At 36.1% G+C, this 18,012-nt stretch overlaps 1 protein-coding gene across 1 annotated transcript; it reads right to left on the reverse strand.

The window, feature by feature from the left end:
• Positions 1 to 16,103: 16,103 nt before the first annotated feature.
• On the reverse strand, positions 16,104 to 17,265 carry LOC126031280 (calmodulin-1-like). The gene has a single exon (XM_049789579.1). It carries the CDS (start codon positions 17,164 to 17,166, stop codon positions 16,717 to 16,719), a length of 450 nt encoding a protein of 149 aa, XP_049645536.1. The 5' UTR covers positions 17,167 to 17,265; the 3' UTR covers positions 16,104 to 16,716.
• Between the last annotated feature and the right edge of the window lie 747 nt (positions 17,266 to 18,012).

Here is an 18,012-nt window from a genome sequence, read left to right on the forward strand (position 1 = left end):
CATTTCTTCATGCAGTTATTCTAAATGCCACAGATAAATGATATATCATTCTGTACTAACTTTTCTTCTTCTGGCTTATTTCATTTAACATAATCCAGTTCCTTCCATGTTGTAGTAAATTGCATGATTGCATTATTCCTTACAGCTACATAATATTCCATTGTGTATGCTCCACATCTTCATGATCCACTTATCTGTTATCTGATATCTAGGTTGATTCCAAGTCTTAGCTTTTGTTGCAATATATGGTGGTGCATACATCCTTTTAGATGAATGATTTTCTGTCCTGCAGATAGATACCCAAAAGTGGGATTGCAGTGTTATATGGCACCTCAATTTTGCATTTACTGAGAATCCACCATAATATTTTCTATAAGATTTGGGGCAGGCAGCATTCCCACTAGCAGTGGATGAGAGTTCCTTTCTTACCACATCCCTACCAACACAGATTGTTCCCAGAATTTTTTATATGTGCCATCCTCACTGATGTAAGATAATATTTTATTGTTGTCTTGATTTGGATTTCCTTAATGATAAGTGACTATAAGCATTGTTATGTGTCTGTGGGCCATCTGTTAGTTTTCCTCAGAGAAGTTTTTATTCATTTCCTCTCCCCATTTTTGATGAGATTTTTAGGTTTTGTGGAGTTAACCTTTGTGAGTACTTTGTATATTATAGATATCAAACCTTTATCTAATGTGTTGAGTATAAAATTTTATCCCACTCAGTTATCTGTCTTTTGGTTTTTACCCCGTGTTTATTTTCCTATACAGAATCATTTTAGTTTGATGTAGACCCATTTATTTGATTTGATTCTATAGTCCTTGATTTTATTTGAATTGTCCTATTATCAAAGACTTGATGAGGTCTCAGTGTTCTGCCTATTTCTGGAGTGTTCTGCCTATGCTTTTCTAAATGAACTTTATGAATTGAGGTCTGATCTTAAGGACTTTAATCCATTTTGGTAAAGTAATGAGATATGAATTGATCTTTAATTTCTTACTCATTTTATTCAATTGGTCCACCACCATTGTTGAAGACACTTATTTATTTCATTTCAATTTCTTGGCTCTTTTGTCAAAGATTAGTTGACCATATATTGGGGGGTTTTCAATGGATATTCTTTTTTTTAATATCTTTATTTAAACACCATGATTACAAACATGACTGTAGTTGGATTTCAGTCACAAAAAGAACACCCCTCTTCACCAGTGCAACATTCCGACCACCAAAGCACCCATCTCCCTCTACCCACACCCCCTGCCTGTATTCGAGACAGGCGTTCTACTTCTCTCACTCATTAACATTGTCTTGCTAGTTGTTAGTGTTCTAACTGCACTCACTCCTCCTCGAGGTGAGCTTCATATTGTGATCTGGTCCTTCAGGCCCACATTTCTGGGCATTATTATAATAATGTCTTTTATTTTCCTTAAAACTCATTGATAAGGGGCCGGGCGGTGGCGCTAAAGGTAAGGTGCCTGCCTTGCCTGCGCTAGCCTTGGACGGACCGCGGTTCGATCCCCCGGTGTCCCATATAGTCCCCCAAGCCAGGAAGCAACTTCTGAGCACATAGCCAGGAGTAACCCCTGAGCGTTACCGGGTGTGGCCCAAAAAAAAAAAACTCATTGATAAGTGAGACTATTTTGTGTGTGGCTCTCTCCCTCTGACTTATTTCACTCAGCATAATAGTTTCCATATCCATCCATGTATAAGAAAATTTCGTGATATTATCTCTCCTGATGGCTGCATAATATTTCATTTTATATATGTACCACAGTTTCTTTAGCCATTCATCTGTTGAGGACATCTTGGTTGTTTCCAGAGTCTGGCTATTATAAATAGTGCTGCAATAAATATAGATGTGAGGAAGGGATTTTTGTATTGCATTTTTGTGTTCCTAAAGTATATCCTTAGGAAAGATAAGGGAGCTCAATTTCCAGTTTTTTGAGGAATCTCCAGTGTCCCTGAATATTCTGATCTGGCCTATTGGTCTGAAAGTCTTTCTTCCAGTACCATACCATGCTGTTTTGATTACTATGGCTTTGTAGAGCTTCAAGTTAAATAATGAGATGGTCCTCAATTTCTTGTTTATCAGTATGGAATTGACTATTCTAGGTCTTTTGTGTTCCACACAAACTTTATAATTTGATTGTTATAAATCCTTGAAGAATTTTGTCTGAATTTGCATAGGGATTGTATTGAATATATACAATAGTGTAGGTAAGATGGTCATTTTGATTATATTGATTATTTCAGTTCATAAGCATGGAACGGTTTATTTCCACTTCTTTAGGTCTTCTTCAAATTCTTAATTGTTTTGAAGTCTACATGATATAGGTCTCTCACTTATTAGGTTGATTCCGAGGTACTTGATAATTTTGGATAAAATTTTAAATGGTATGGAATCTTTGATCTCTTTCTCCACTAAGTTATTATTTGTATAAAGAAATGCAATTGTCTTCTTGTATTGACTTTGTAGCCAGCCACTTTACTGTATTGGTTTATTGTTTCTAGGAGATTTTTCTGTGGACTCTTTAGGGTTTCAATGTATCATGCTGTCTGCAAACAGTGATAGTTTGACTTACTCTTTTCCAATTTGGATTCCTTTGATTTCCTTCTCTGGTCTGATTATTATTACTAGGACTTTGAATACTATGTTGAATAAGAGTGAAGGCAGTGAACATCCTTGCCTAGTGCTGACCTTAGAAGAAATGCTTTTAAATGTTTGCCATTAAGAATAATGTGGGCTATGGACTTTTTATAGAAAGTTGCTACTATCTCAAGGAAGGTTCCTTCCACACTTGTTTTGCTGAGGGTTTTCATCATGAATCAGTGTTGGAACTTGTCAAATGCTTTCTCTAAATCTATATGATCATGTGATTTTACAATGTTGATTTATTTGTGTATATTGAATCATCCTTATATCCCTGGGATGAAGCTACTTGGTCACGATTTATAATCTTTTGATGTGTTGTTAGATTCAGTTTGTTAAGATTTTGATAAGGGTTTTTGCATCAATGTTCATCAGTGAAATTGGTCTATATTTTTCTTTCTTAGTAGTATCACTGTCACCTTTGGGAATAAGCATAAAATTTAGCTTCATTAAAGGTATAAGGGAGGATTTTTGTTTCTGATATTTTGGAATATTTGAAAAATTATGGTAGTAACTCTTCTCTGAATGTTTGACAAAATTCATCTGTAAACCCATCTGGTCCTGGACTTTTATTCTTGGAAAGATTCTTAATTACTATTTTAATTTTCTTACCTGTTATTTGTTTGTTTAGGCTTTCTACTTCCTCCTCATTCAATTCTGGGAAATTATGTTTCCAGAAATCTGTTCATTTCTTCTAGGTTCTCTAGCTTATCAATACAGTTGTTCACAATAACCTCTTATGGTGCCCTGGATTTCTGGGGGTCCTGTTGTAATTTCTCCCTTCATTTCTTATTAGATATATTATTCCTTGTGAGTCTGACCAAAGGACTATCTTTTTTATTCTTTCAAAAGATAAGCACCTTGTTTTTATCAATTCTTTTTTATTTTTTTCTTGTTTCTATAGTGTTTATTTATGCTCTGATTTTTATCATTTCTTTTTTTCTGCTTGTGTTAGGGTTCCTTTCCTATTGGTTTTTCAGATATGTAAGGTGTGCCTTGAGATTGTTGGGTTTTTTTCTTCTCTCCTTATGTAGCTCTGTATTACTATGAGTTTCCCTCTAATTTCTGGTTTTGCTATGTCCCATAGATGTTAGTGATTTGTTCTTCATTATGATTAGTCTCAAGAAATCTCTCTTTTTTTTCCTTCTTTGATTTCCTCTTTGTTCCAGCTATTGTTGAGCAGCATGTTGATTGAGCAGCAGGCGTGAAGTTACCTCCACATCTACTTTTTACACTCAAATCTTAATTTCTGTGGCATTGTGGTCTAATAGGATGCTTGGAATAATTACTATGTTTGTGAATTTATGTTAAACTGTGTCCTACAATGTGATCAATCTATAGACTGTTTTATATGCATGTGAGAAGACTGTGTATTCAGCTTTTTTTTCAAATATTTTGTTAAAGCATCATGACTTAATGACAGTTATTCATGTGTGTCCTCCACCAATATTTTCAGTTTCCCTTTCATTTCTATACCAACAAACTCTCAACCAAGAGTGCCCCCTTGAGAGAAAAATTTATAAGATAGGTTGGAAGTTCATATTTTAGATCTTGTTGATGCTTTGGTTTTTTTTTAAACACCTTTATTACATACATGATTGTGTTTGGGTTTCAGTCATGTAAAGAACACCACCCATCACCAGTGCAATTTTCCCATCACCCAATGTCCCAAGTCTTCCTCATCCCCACCGGACCCCCGCCTGTACTCTAAACAGGCTCTCCATTTCCCTCATACATTCTCATTTTTTGGACAGTTTAAAATGTAGTTATTTCTCTTACTAAACTGATCACTCTTTGTGGTGAGCTTCCTGAGGTGAGCTGGAACTTCCAGCTCTTTTCTCTTTTGTGTCTGAAAATTATTATTGCAAGAATGTCTTTCATTTTTCTTAAAATGCATAGATGTGAGACAATTCTGCATTTTTCTCTCTCTCTCTCTCTGACTTATTTCACTCAGCATAATAGATTCCGTGTACATCCATGTATAGGAAAATTTTATGATTTCATCTCTCCTGACAGCTGCATAATATTCCATTGTGTATATGTACCACAGTTTCTTTAGCCATTCGTCTGTTGAAGGGCATCTTGGTTGTTTCCAGAGTCTTGCCAAGGTAAATAGTGCTGGAATGAATATAGGTGTAAGGAAGGGGTTTTTGTATTGTATTTTTGTGTTCCTAGGGTATATTCCTAGGAGTGGTATAGCTGGATCGTATGGGAGCTCGATTTCCAGTTTTTGGAGGAATCTCCATATCGCTTTCCATAAAGGTTGAACTAGACGGCATTCCCACCAGCAGTGGATAAGAGTTCCTTTCTCTACACATCCCCGCCAACACTGTTTGTTCTCATTCTTTGTGATGTGTATTCAGCTTTTTGAGGATGAAAGACCCAGTATAGATCACAGCTCTTCTAGTTTCTGATTTAGAGTTCTAATGTCCTTGCTAATGTTCTGCCTAGTGGATCTGTCTAGTGGAGAGAATGGTGTATTGAAATCTCTCACTACTATCAAATTTCCATCTCTAGATTTGTGAGCAAAATCCTTACATATTTTGCTCACTCTACCTGTGTTTATATGTTGATAAGAGTACTTCTTCGTTTATTGTTCCCCGATCAATAAGCAGTGCCCATCCTTGTTGCTAAGTACTTTATTGATGTTGAATTCAATATGGTCTGATATAAGTATGACTGTCCCGGCCTCTTTTGTTTAGTTTTCCAATAGCTTGTATAATTGTTTTATACCCTTTTACTTTAGGCCTCTGTCTTTCCTGAGATTTTAAGTGTGTTTTCTGTGAGCAGAAAATGACTGGGTTATGTCTCCTGATCCAACAGCTACTCTGTGTCTTTTGAAGGGTTTAGTCCATTGTCATTTAAAGAACTATTGACAAAGAGCTGTTGTGCCATTAGGATTGTTGCTGTTAAAATTGGGTATTTGTTTTATGTAATTCATTTAGTGTAGGTTTGGCTTACAAGAATGTTACAAGGTTGTTTTTTTGTTTTGTTTTGTCTGTAATGTTTTTATCCCTCCCTCCCATATAAATGGGAGGTTTGCTGGGTAGTGGACTCTAGGTTGAAATTTTCTTTCATTCATGAATATGTTTTTACATTCTTTTCTTGCCTGGACTCTTTCAACTGGGAGATCTGGTTTGATTTTTATGTTCTTTCCCTTATACTTAAATTTTTTCTTCTCCCTTACTTCTTTTTTAAAAACTAAATTTTTCATTTAAGCATCATGTTTACAAACATGTTCTTAGTTGGGTTTCAGTCATAAAATGTACACCATCCCTTCACTAATATGACCTTCCTTCTGCCAATATCCCCCAATTATCTTCTCCCTAACCCCCTGCCTGTCTTCAAAACAGGCATTCTATTTTTCTCTCTCACTATTATTACCATGGTAGTTGTTGGTGTAGTTATTTCTCTAACTTGCTCACCACTATTTGTGGTAAGTTTCATGTCATGAGCTGGTCCTTCTGGCCCTCATCTCTATTGTCTCTGGGTATTATTACCATACTGTCTTTTTTTTTTAAATCACACAGATGAGTGAGACTATTCTGAGTCTATCTCTCTCCACTATGTACTACCCAATTTCATAACCTCATTTTTCCTAATAGCTGCATAGTATTTACTCCATTGTGTAGATGTACCACAGTTTCCTTACCTACTCATCTGTTGTCAGGCATGTGTGTTATTTCCAGATTCTGACTATTGTAAATAGAGCTGCAATGAATATAGCTGTGCAGGGGGCATTTTGTGTGTGTGTGTGTGTGTGTGTGTGTGTGTGTGTGTGTGTTCCTAGGTTATAACCCTAGAAGTGATATAGCTGGATCATTTTGGAGCTCAATTTTCCATTTCTTGAGGAATATCCATATTGCTTTCTAAAAAGGCTGGACTAGACAGCATTCCTGGCAGCAATGAGAGTTTGTTTCTTCCCACACCACACCAGCACTAGTTTTTCTTGTTGCTTTTGTTTGTTTGTTTGTTTTTTGTGATGTCTGCCAGTCTCTGTGGCATGAGATAATTCTTCATTGTTGTTTTTGATTTTCATCTCCCTGATGAGTAGTGATTTGGTGCGTTTTCTCCTGTGTCTTTTAGCCATCCTTAACTGCTTTAAAGAATCCATATCTCTCTCTCTCTCTCTCTCTCTCTCTCTCTCTCTCTCTCTCTCTCTCTCTCTCTCTCTCTCTCTCTCTCTTTTGTTTTTGGGTCATACCTGGCAGCGCTCAGCGGTTACTCCTGGCTCTATGCTCAGAAATTACTCCTGGCAGGCTCAGGGACCATATGGGATGCCGGGATCTGAACCACTGTCCTTCTGCATGCAAGGCAAATGCCTTACTTCCATGCTATCTCTCCAGCCCCTAGTTTTTTGTATTTTTTTTGACATTTAGAATACTATATGTCTTGATGTTGTTATGGTGGGGTCTATTCTGTTTGACACACTTTTTGCCTCTTGGATTTGTACAGCAGTCTCTCTGCTATTATCTTCTTTACTACTTTTTTTCCCCTTTCTCTTTTTTCTCCCCTTCAAATATTCTTATAATTCAAATAAGAGATTATTTCTCTTGTCTTTGACCATTAAGTACCTAAATTTTTCTATCTTTCTGTCTCTCCTTGTAATTTGTCATCAAGTATATCTATATGGTTCTCCACCTGTGTAATTCTGCTAATGTGGCTTGCTAACATGTTCTCTACTTTCTTCAATTCCATTTATATGGATTCTCTCATCTTCTGAAAGAGTTCTTTTTTGGGTTGGTTGAATTATTCATCTATAAATGGCTTAATTTTACATGCTAGGTTTTTCTTGATTTTTATTGCTAAGATTTTTATTGCTAAAACACTTTAGTGTTTATGTCCTCATCTACAGAGCTTGGGCATTTTGATAGGCTTAGAAATTTGCCTGGAGGGGCCGGAGAGATAGCATGGAGGTAAGGTGTTTGCCTTCCATGTAGAAGGACGGTGGTTTGAATCCCTGCATCCCATATGGTCCCCTGTGCCTGCCAGGGGTGATTTCTGAGCATAGAGGAATAACCCCTGAGTGCTGCCAGGTGTGACCCAAAAACAAAAACAAAACAAACAAACAAACAAAATTTTGCTTGGGTTTCTCTCCATATCCCCAATTGCAGTTGTCTTCTGTAATTTACACATGTTCTATGCATTTAGTGGTTTGGAATGATAGAATTTTAGGTTATTTAAGAAAGTGATCTATTGATTTGATTGTATAAAAGGTGGCAAAAGATATATCTGCCTTACAGATTGTTCTCCTAACCATGAGAGGTTATCAAAGTATAAGAAAAGTCCCAACTAATTAATTGACTTGTTCAACTGAGTTGTGTTGTGTATATTTTGTAATAGAAAGGAGTGTTAGGTCAATCTACGTGAAAATATCATATATAAATTAAAATGTTTTGGGAGGTGGTTTGGGAAAAAGAGGGCATACAGAATGGATGTCAGAATGGGTGGTAGGCTGAGAGAGCTGCTTGGATAAGAGTTTGTGATGGCACTGACAGCCTGGAAAGTCCTGATGGATAGAAGCATCCAAAAGGCCCCCTCCCTTGCATATGTTGCACCTGAGCTGGAATGGCAGACAGATGTCAGGACTGGATGTGGGTTGAGGGAGCAGTTTGGGGGAAGAGTTTGGTGGTGGCACTGGTAGCCTGGAAGGTGCCAGTTGATATCAGTCCCACATTTTATTAGTATTTTTGGAATGTAGTTGTAGTGTTTTGGGCAAGGGGTTAGCCACACCCAGTGGCTATCAGGAATTACTCCTGGTTCTGAACTCAGAAATCACCCCGTGACAGGGTTGGAGGACTATATGGGATGCCAGGGATAAAACCTGGATTGACCCCATGAAAGGCAAACTCCCTACCCACTATGCTATTTTTTTTAAGGTTTGACAGGGATAACTGCCACACACAAAGTCTACAAGAGCTGCATTAGAACTGCTAAAACTAGTCTTTTCAGAGCTGCACCATGCAGACATTTATACTTAAAGGTACCTGGGAAAGGAAGAGTTTTGCTTCTGGGAGGCAAATACTCCTAAAAATCTCCTTCCAAACTGTTCCACACAGAAATTGAAAGACTAAGGTAAAGACAGATTAATGGAGTCTCTTTACAATTTAAAAATAATGTACATATTTTTATGAACTTTAGTATGATAGTGTAATAGCTCCTCTCAGCTAGCTAGAGTTTTTAAAAGCATTGCCTTGAGATTTTACCAAAATTATGTTTTTCCAAGAACCAAGTACAATAGAAAGCAATTTGCTATAGCAATTTGCTAGTTTCTTACTTTCATTTGTTCCTATTTATTTGTCAGACATGTGAAATTATACTGAGAACTGAGATAAAGGCATTTACATATTTCTTGCTATGCAGGGCAAATCACTTTTGAATAAAAATATGAAAATCTGGTCTTGTTTTTGCATTTTATTTTTTATTTTCCTCCATGGTTTCTTCCATTTTTGTTTTACTTTAGGTTTCAAGATCTTTTTTCTGTTCTGGAAAATAGGCAGCAAGAACTGGGCATAGCTAGCTTTGGTGCGTATGAAACTACCATAGAAGAAGTCTTCTTAAGGTGAGAAACAAGGCATATGTAAAATACTAAGTTGGAGAAAAACATTTACCACTTTCTTTTTCAAAAATCACCAAAATTTCAAAATAATATATTCAAAATGTAAACTATGAGGGTCAAGGTAGAACTTAACAATTATTTTAAAATAAGAATATTTAGGGGCCGGAGAGCTAGAATGGAGGTAAGGCGTTTGCCTTTCATCAGGTCATTGGTTTGAATCCCGGCGTCCCAAATGGTCCCCCGTGCCTGCCAGGAGCAGTTTCTGAGCTTGGAGCCAGGAATAACCCCTGAGCACTGCTGGGTGTGACCCAAAAACCACACACACATACACACACACACACACACACACACACACACACAAGAATATTTAAAAAGTATTATGACTATCATTTTGTTAAAAAAAAATAGGTATTTGAGAATCCAGAGAAATAGTACAAAGTTTAAGTCTCTTGGGTAGCATGTGGTTGTGCCTGTGACTACAACCTGGCATCACAATGGTCACTCAAGTACTGGAAACATGGTGTAGCCCTGAACACTGCCAAGTGTGATCCCCATAACTTAGGTATTTATTCTCAAATTATGAAATTATGCCATTCCTTAACTTAGGTAATGAGTGAAACACTCATTATAATGCCCTTGTTTTTCTACTGTGGTCTGTTAGAGTCTTATGACTATATAGTACTTTGGGTCAGGTACCTGCCTTGCATGCATAGATCCAAATTCTCTGCCTGGTATAATATATGGCCCCTGGAGCTCGAAATGATCTCTATGCACAGAGCCAGATGTAATCCATGAAAACTCCTGGGTGTGGCCCACCTTTCCCCTTAAAATAAGATCATATCTCTACCAATTACCATGTTATAGTCATAGAATTTTCTGCCAATCAATAAGTAAACCTTGAAAATTCTTGAGTGGTGTAATTTACAGTATCCAAACAAGATATTTTGGGATAGAGTTGAAATTAAATACTTTGTACTTTTTTTTATGTAGAGTCAATACTCTTGAAGATTTAGAATCTGGTTCCAAAGCTAACAACTCTCAAGATCTCTCCTTGGTTAACCAAGTCTCAAACATAAGTGAGAATCAGGATATTTCCAAAAATGAGACGCCAGATTTTAACAAAAGAAATAAAAGTCCTGCTATTGAGCTTAACACTGGAGTAAGTCCTCTAATAAATGAATACGCTTTTATACTTGGGGCAGAAAAAGCACACTTTATTTTAATATTTGGACAAAAGGAGGGTGGAGAAGAATATGATAATTTCCTAATTTGGAAATAATGAGTTGCAGTTATAAGTCTCAGCTATTTCTCTTACTCTTGTTATTTGGTGCTTTTAATTATAATTATTTTTTGTTTATAATTGGCAGCCCAGAAAATTGTTGGGTTCTTTTTAATTCAGAAGAGCGGTAGAATGAGAGGATTTCTAACAACAATCAAGTCTATGCACTGTTTTAAGTTGGATCATGAAAACTGATATTGCTGAAGCAATCATCCCTGATACACTTTGAATTTACACGTTCTTTTCAGTTTTCTTGAAACTTTTCTTCCAACTGTCATCTAAAAAAATTAAAAATCTCTTTTTTTAACATTCAGGATTCTAAGGAAAATAGCATTCAGATTTTAAGAATATACACCCAAACCAAGCTTAAACATTTCATTTAATACCTTATAACCATAGTCAAAACAAATATATTTAAAAAGGGATAACATGTATATCACATATTTTCTATTTTGATGGTTAAAATGAACCTTGGGGTCTCCTATTTTGCCACAGGAACAAATACCTGCTATACCAAACCTTTGTGAGGGCCTAATTTCACTAGAGAATGTGGAGAGGGATATGACTTTTCAAGGTTTCAAAACAAGAGTTTTCAAACTTTAAGGATTTTGACCTTCAAGATCCAGAGTTAGGGAATTAAGGACAGCAATGTTTAAGGACAGCAATTCTATCACAATTTTTCAGCCATGTTGGTTTTCTCCCCCAATTTAACACTGTGTGAATATGTGCATCTGTGTTCTAATTCAATTCTGTTTACAAAAATCGTAGTTTGTTCACTCCTGCCTTACACAAATAAAAGGCTGATTCTAATGTAAACAGGCATCATATTAAGTTATTTTGCTTCAATAATTTTTAAGTATATATGAGTAATAAATGTGTTATATATCATATTACATAAAGTTTCAGAGTATTCCTCTTCATACTTTAACATTCTAAATATACCAGATGAGGGAATGCAATGTTTCAATTCAAAGAAGAGATGCATAGATTGCCCTTGGCCCCCAGAGTAGAAGAAGGAGGAAGACACAGAGTTGGGGAAGAGGGAGAAAGATAGATGAGAAATAACGAAGGCAGTAGTCAAGGGATTCAGCAACATCAGTGGTGTTAAGGAAGTAAGAGCTGAATATCCAAACCACAGAGTTGTCAATACTGTCAACACTGAAATTATGAGGCCCAAAGTTTAACAACCAAATGTACAAAGGTGCCTGTCAAGATGGCAGGCTTGGGTGGAGTAGGGATTATGGGAAGGCACCTGAGAACATTGGTAGAAGGAGGTTCACATTGTGGTGGGATTGGTGCTGAAATGTTGTATGTCTAAAACTCAACTCAGAATAATTGTAAATTATGCTGCTTTAATAAAAACAAATAAGCTTCAATTTGACCTATTTGTATTCAAGAATGACCTATTCTTCTTTATAAATATTGTAATGTGGTTTCTCCCTTCATTTCGTAGCCTCATCTTTATAGTCAGCAGTTCTGGGCTATGTTCCTCAAGAAGATGATATTCAATTGGCGCACCTGGAAAATGCTTTTGCTACAAATACTGGCATTGTTGGTTTCATTCCTCATTCTCTCAGGACTTGAAAGATACTCACAGTATTATCTTGATAGTTCAAGAGAATTAGATTTGAATATCTATGGTCAAACCGTTGTGCCTTTATCGATTATTGGAAGTGGAAATTTTAGTGGATTTATTGACGTGCTTGATCAAACTCTTCAATCAAACAACCATAAACTTATACTAGTGGAAGGCAAGTAAGACTCATTAAGGGGAAAATAACTATGAATAAGTGAGATCTGAGTGTATAATTTTCACAATTCTTTTTATCTTGCTCGTTTGTTTGTTTGTTTGTTTGTTTGGAGGCGGCAGCTGGTGTTGCTGGGGGTTACTCCTAGCTCTGTGTTCAGGAATTACTATGGCTGGGGTCAAGGGACCATATAGAATACTAGGTAATATTAAGCCTGGTTGGCCACATGCAAAACAAGTGCCCTACTTGTATTATCACTCCAGTCCCTTACTTTTTGAACTGTATATGTGACTACTGCACCTTCTTTCCTTCTGTCCTGTAAATTGGGACCATTCTGGTTCCAATTTAAGGAGCTAGCTAAGGCAGAGTCAATGATCTATCTTCAATTAATTTTCATATTATGTTTATTTGCTAAGATGATAATATATGTTGAATAAGTACCACTTTATTTTAAGAAGTTATAATAAGTTGTACTCTTGAAACTATGAAGTTGTACTCTTCATTGCAAAATATCTCAACTGAATCATTTTTATTGGGTGGGGTTTGAGGCAACACCATGCAACTGCATTCAGGGAGTTACTTCTGGCTCTGTGCTCAGAAGTAACTCCTGGCAGGCTTAAGAGATCATATGAGATGCCAGGGATCAAACCTAGGTTGGCTGGTGCAAGGCAAATGCCCTATCTGCTGTGCTATTACTCTGGCCCCATAGCTGAATTCTGGTTTCTTTTTTGTGTGCCAGGGATTCAACCCAGGGTCTCACACTTGCAAAACAGTGCTCTAAAACTAAGCTACTTTTTTGGTCCTCTAGTCTAATTTTTTAGGGTGGTTTTGTTTTTGGTTTTTTTGTTGTTGTTGTTGTTGTTGTTTTGTTTTGCCTCTTTGGGATTAACCTAGAGTTTCACACATGAATAGAAAATATTCTATCATTGAGTTTCATCCTCTGTCCCTGGATTCTTTCTATTCTATATAATGTTTCTGTATTATGAACTGTGCTTTTTATTATTACTTTTATAATTACCATAATTTCTTATCTCCAACAATCTTCCCAAACAGCATATGCACAAACACTGGAGAAATAATTTATTTTTAGGCACAGTGATGAAATAAATGAATATTAGCCTTATATAATAAATTCTAACATAATAATCACTGACATATCACCTGTTCTCCCAGAGAAAATTAATCAGTGGAATAGTGGAATAATTTATATAATAATTATGTTATAAATAATATTTATATATTATATACTTATAATAGTGGAATAATTTATGTAAATGCCACTTTGTGGGCTTTATTTTTTTTGTGGGGGGGGAGGTTTTGGGCCACACCCGGCGGTGCTCAGGGGTTACTCCTGGCTGTCTGCTCAGAAATAGCTCCTGGCAGGCACAGGAAACCATATGGGACACCAGGATTCGAACCAACCACCTTAGGTCTTGGATCAGCTGCTTGCAAGGCAAACACCACTGTGCTATCTCTCCGGGCCCTGTGTGCTTTATCTTAATCACATAGTACATAGTTCATCTATCGATAGAGGAAAGTACATAATTTATCTTAATAGAACCTGACCCAATTTTTGGCACCTACTAAGCGCATACTTGACATATTTATCCCGAGGAAATGGAAAAGACTTGAAAACCAAGTAATATATGTTCCTCTATTCCAGCATATATTGTATATAATCTCTATTGTAAGTCAATTAATTGATATTTTCTCATTGTAGAAGACATGATGCAGTACTTAACAAAAAGTAAAATATGTATAAACTCATGCATTGTTGCATTTGTTGTGGCTGCACAGAACTCAGTAATAAAAATTACTGCTCTGTTTAATAATGAAGCATTCCATTCTCCTGCAATATCCCTGTCATTGGTCCACGATGTATTGTTCAAGATAAGTGCTTCTGATCTTGATACCTCTTTAACAGTGATCAATAAACCTCAGCCACACATTTATGAAGAACAGAGAAATTTGGTGTAAGTTGCTCTTTGAGTCAGAATTAATTTTAGACTTTAAGTTTTATATTCATCCTATCTGATAGAATCACTTTGATTTTCTCTTGTGCAGGACAACAACTGGAATTAAGGTGGTGTTATATATACATTTTGGAATGGCATTTTTAATAAGTGGATTTTGTCTTCTGTCAGTGACTGAGAGGGTCTATAAAGCAAAGCACATACAGTTTATGAGTGGCCTCTCTGTCCTTGTGTACTGGTTTTCTGCTCTTCTGTGGGATTTAATCATTTTCTTTACAAGCATCTGCTTATTAGTGGTGAGTGTTAAAGTTTTGGTAGACTTTTAGTTCTTTCATGCCATATGGAAAATACCTCTTCTCACTATATCATAAACATAACTACAAATTAACTCTTTGTTTATTTATAAAGTATATTTAAAAATATTGTGGTAAAAAACTAATATTCTTTTACTACAAAAAAAGTTTTTTTTTTTAATTAAAATACAAAGAGCCCTCATGGGTCTGGAGATTGTATAGAGAGTAGAGCACTTGCTCCACATGTAGCCAACCTGAGTTTGATCTCCAGTAGTCCATATGGTCCCCTGGGCACTACCAGGAATGATTTCTGATTGCAGCGAACTGCCTTAGTGTGACCCAACCCACCCACCCCAAACAAGACCTCTAATAAACTTGCTTTCAGTTTATTTTCACAGAGGCATGCTGATCCCACAAAGCCTCTAAGAAGTTGAAAAGGTACAAACATATTGTATTTAATCTTGTTAACTTTTTCTTCCACTAGTTTTCTGATTATATTGAAGTCAGTTTTTCTCCAAGTTCTCTACCAATATATTAATAGATAGTTTATTAACACTGCTATTATTTGGAAACTAGGGTTCAGTGTATGATTTGATTCTAAATGTGAAAAATGTCTTCTAATTTTTTTTGCTACCAGATTTCCCAAAGAAACGCTGTATGTTCAGTATTACTATTTTAAAGATAAGCTAGTGCTCTGTAGGAAGTCCCAAACTGAAATCTATGGGGGAAAATGTATATTGGAGAATACTCAGATACTGAGTTAATTAAGTGTTGTTATTTTTGTTTACCCAAGTTAATACCCATCTTATTTATATCATGAAGCATTTGAACAAAGATAAAATATTTAAATACATGGCATACTATTCCCTAACAAAATATAACCCCACATATGTTCTATAAGCTGCTGAACCACATGAAAATTTTTCTTCTGTAGTGTTCATACATATCTATATATGTGCATGTGAGTTAGAAGAGATTAACATGAAAATTATATAACATACATAAAGGTTTAAGTATTTAGTAATAGATAGCTGTAAGTATTTAAGTATTTAGCAATAGATATAAGTTAATCATGAAAATAAAAAACACCATTAAAAAAAGAAAATAAAGACATCACAACACTATATCCCTTTTTTGTTTTATTTTTGTTGGTTTATTTGTTTTTGTTTGCAACCACACCCCATGTTACTCAGGGTTTACTTCAGGTCTATATTCAGGGATCACTCCTGGTAGTGTTTCAGGGAAGATTTGGGGTGCCAGTGATGACATCCAGATCAGACTCCTGCAAGGAAGTACCCTGCCTAGCTTTCCTATCCCCTGATTCTTATAATAAAATTATTATTTTTTAACAATTCAATTTTTTTGATAATATGAATTCACAATATAAATGTACATATAGTACTTCACTACAGAGATCCCAAACCTAGATAAGAATAAAAACCTAGAAAAAAAGAAATCAGGCAGGCATGGGGGACCATGTGGTATGCCAGGATTTGAACCACGTTCATCCTGAATCGGCTGTATAAAAGACAAATGCCCTACTGCTGGTCCTTCCAGCCCGCAGCTCTATTGTCTCTGGGCATTATTACCATAATGTCTTTAATTTTTTTTTTGTAAGTTGTAGTTTTTTTTTATTGGAAAACAAATATACAACTTGGAATGGATGAGGCAAATTGTGCCATAAGCGGACTTTAAGTGGCTAAAACAAAGTTTAAAAAGCAAGGAACAATAAAAGAAAATGTTTCTGGTGCAGGACCAGCAGTACAAAAAATAGTGTAAGAGTACCTGGATAACACACACACCCGTTTTGCAATAGTGCAACTTTTAAGAACATATTGTATGACTGTCCATAGATCACGCAGATCAAATTCCACACTTCAACAACATGCTGACAATTCCTAACGAAAACTACTTTAAAGACCTGACCAGATGTTCCCTCATTTCATCATCTTTGTCTAAGTGTAGATGTGCAGAAGGGCTTGGATATATCCAGAGAAAGCCACATGCAACATGTTAACTTGATCAATTTCCTAAAATATGGTTTCAGGATGATGACAGAAGGGAAGAAAACATGGAGGAATGAAGTCCTAATTACTATACATGCATATCTCTTTGACAGTAGGGGGTAACCTTTTACAGATAAGTTACAAACAAAGAAAAGGCAAATAAACAATTTTGTACAAGAAATTTAACACATTCTGTACAATGTCTTCACTTTGCTGTCATCATCTGTACAAACTCTTCATAGTTTACTTGACCATCACCATCAATATCTGCTTCCCTGATCATTTCATCAACCTCCTCATCTGTTAACTTCTCTCCCAGGTTTGTCATCACATTGCGAAGTTCAGCTGCACTTATATAGCCATTGCCATCCTTATCAAACACACGGAATGCTTCTCTAATTTCCTCTTCACTATCTGTATCTTTCATTTTTCTTGCCATCATAGTCAGAAATTCTGGGAAGTCAATTGTGCCATTACCGTCAGCATCTACTTCATTAATCATGTCCTGTAACTCGGCTTCCGTGGGATTCTGACCCAGAGACCTCATTACTGTTCCCAACTCCTTAGTTGTTATAGTCCCATCACCATCCTTATCAAATAGTGAAAAGGCTTCTTTGAATTCTGCAATCTGCTCTTCAGTCAGTTGGTCAGCCATGCTGCCGCGCTACGGACGGACGGACGGACGGACGGACGGGGTTGGGGTCGGGGTCGGAGCCGGAGCCGCGTCCACAACCGCTGCCGCCGCTCCTGCGCCCGCACTCTGTCTTTAATTTTTTTAAAACCCATAGATAAGTGAGACTATTCTGTATTCAGCCCAATTTTTTAATTGCCCGAATAGCATTTAAAATAATATGTAAACATTCCTGAAGATAGCAATAGCCATTTCCAACAAACCAGTCATGGTGAAAAAAAAATGGAAACCTTATCACTGAGGATAGGCATAAGACACTTTTATTCTATTTACTTTTGCAAGTCCTTGTCACAGCAGACAAGAAAAACAAATCAAAAGGATTAAAAACAAATTGAGGGAAAAGAAGTAAACTATTACTACTTAGAGATGACATTATAATATACAAGAAATCCCTAAAGAATCTACCAAAAGAGCTCCTAGAAACAATTCCAATACAACAAGGTAGGGGGCTACAAAAGTAACACACAAAAACCTATACATTTCTATATACAAATAATGAGCTAGATGAGAAAAAAATTAAGGCAACCACTTTTAAAATTAGTGCCCCGCCCAGAACATCATGTACCTAAGAATCAACAAAGGAAATAAAAACTTGTACAAAGAATACCATAAAGCAATTTTTGAAAGAAATAGATGAAGATACCATAAAATGGGTATCAGGTAATGATTAATGTAGTAATAAAGTAATCATTGTGATTATGTGCTTTCTGGACTTTCCTCTGAAGAAAAGATAGAAGGTCCTTATATCACGTTCCTAACCAGGGTCCTTTTTTATATTTTATTTAAACACCTTGATTACATACATGATAG

The sequence above is a fragment of the Suncus etruscus genome, chromosome 15 (assembly GCF_024139225.1).
Source record: "Suncus etruscus isolate mSunEtr1 chromosome 15, mSunEtr1.pri.cur, whole genome shotgun sequence".
NCBI classification, from domain to species: Eukaryota; Metazoa; Chordata; class Mammalia; order Eulipotyphla; family Soricidae; genus Suncus; species Suncus etruscus.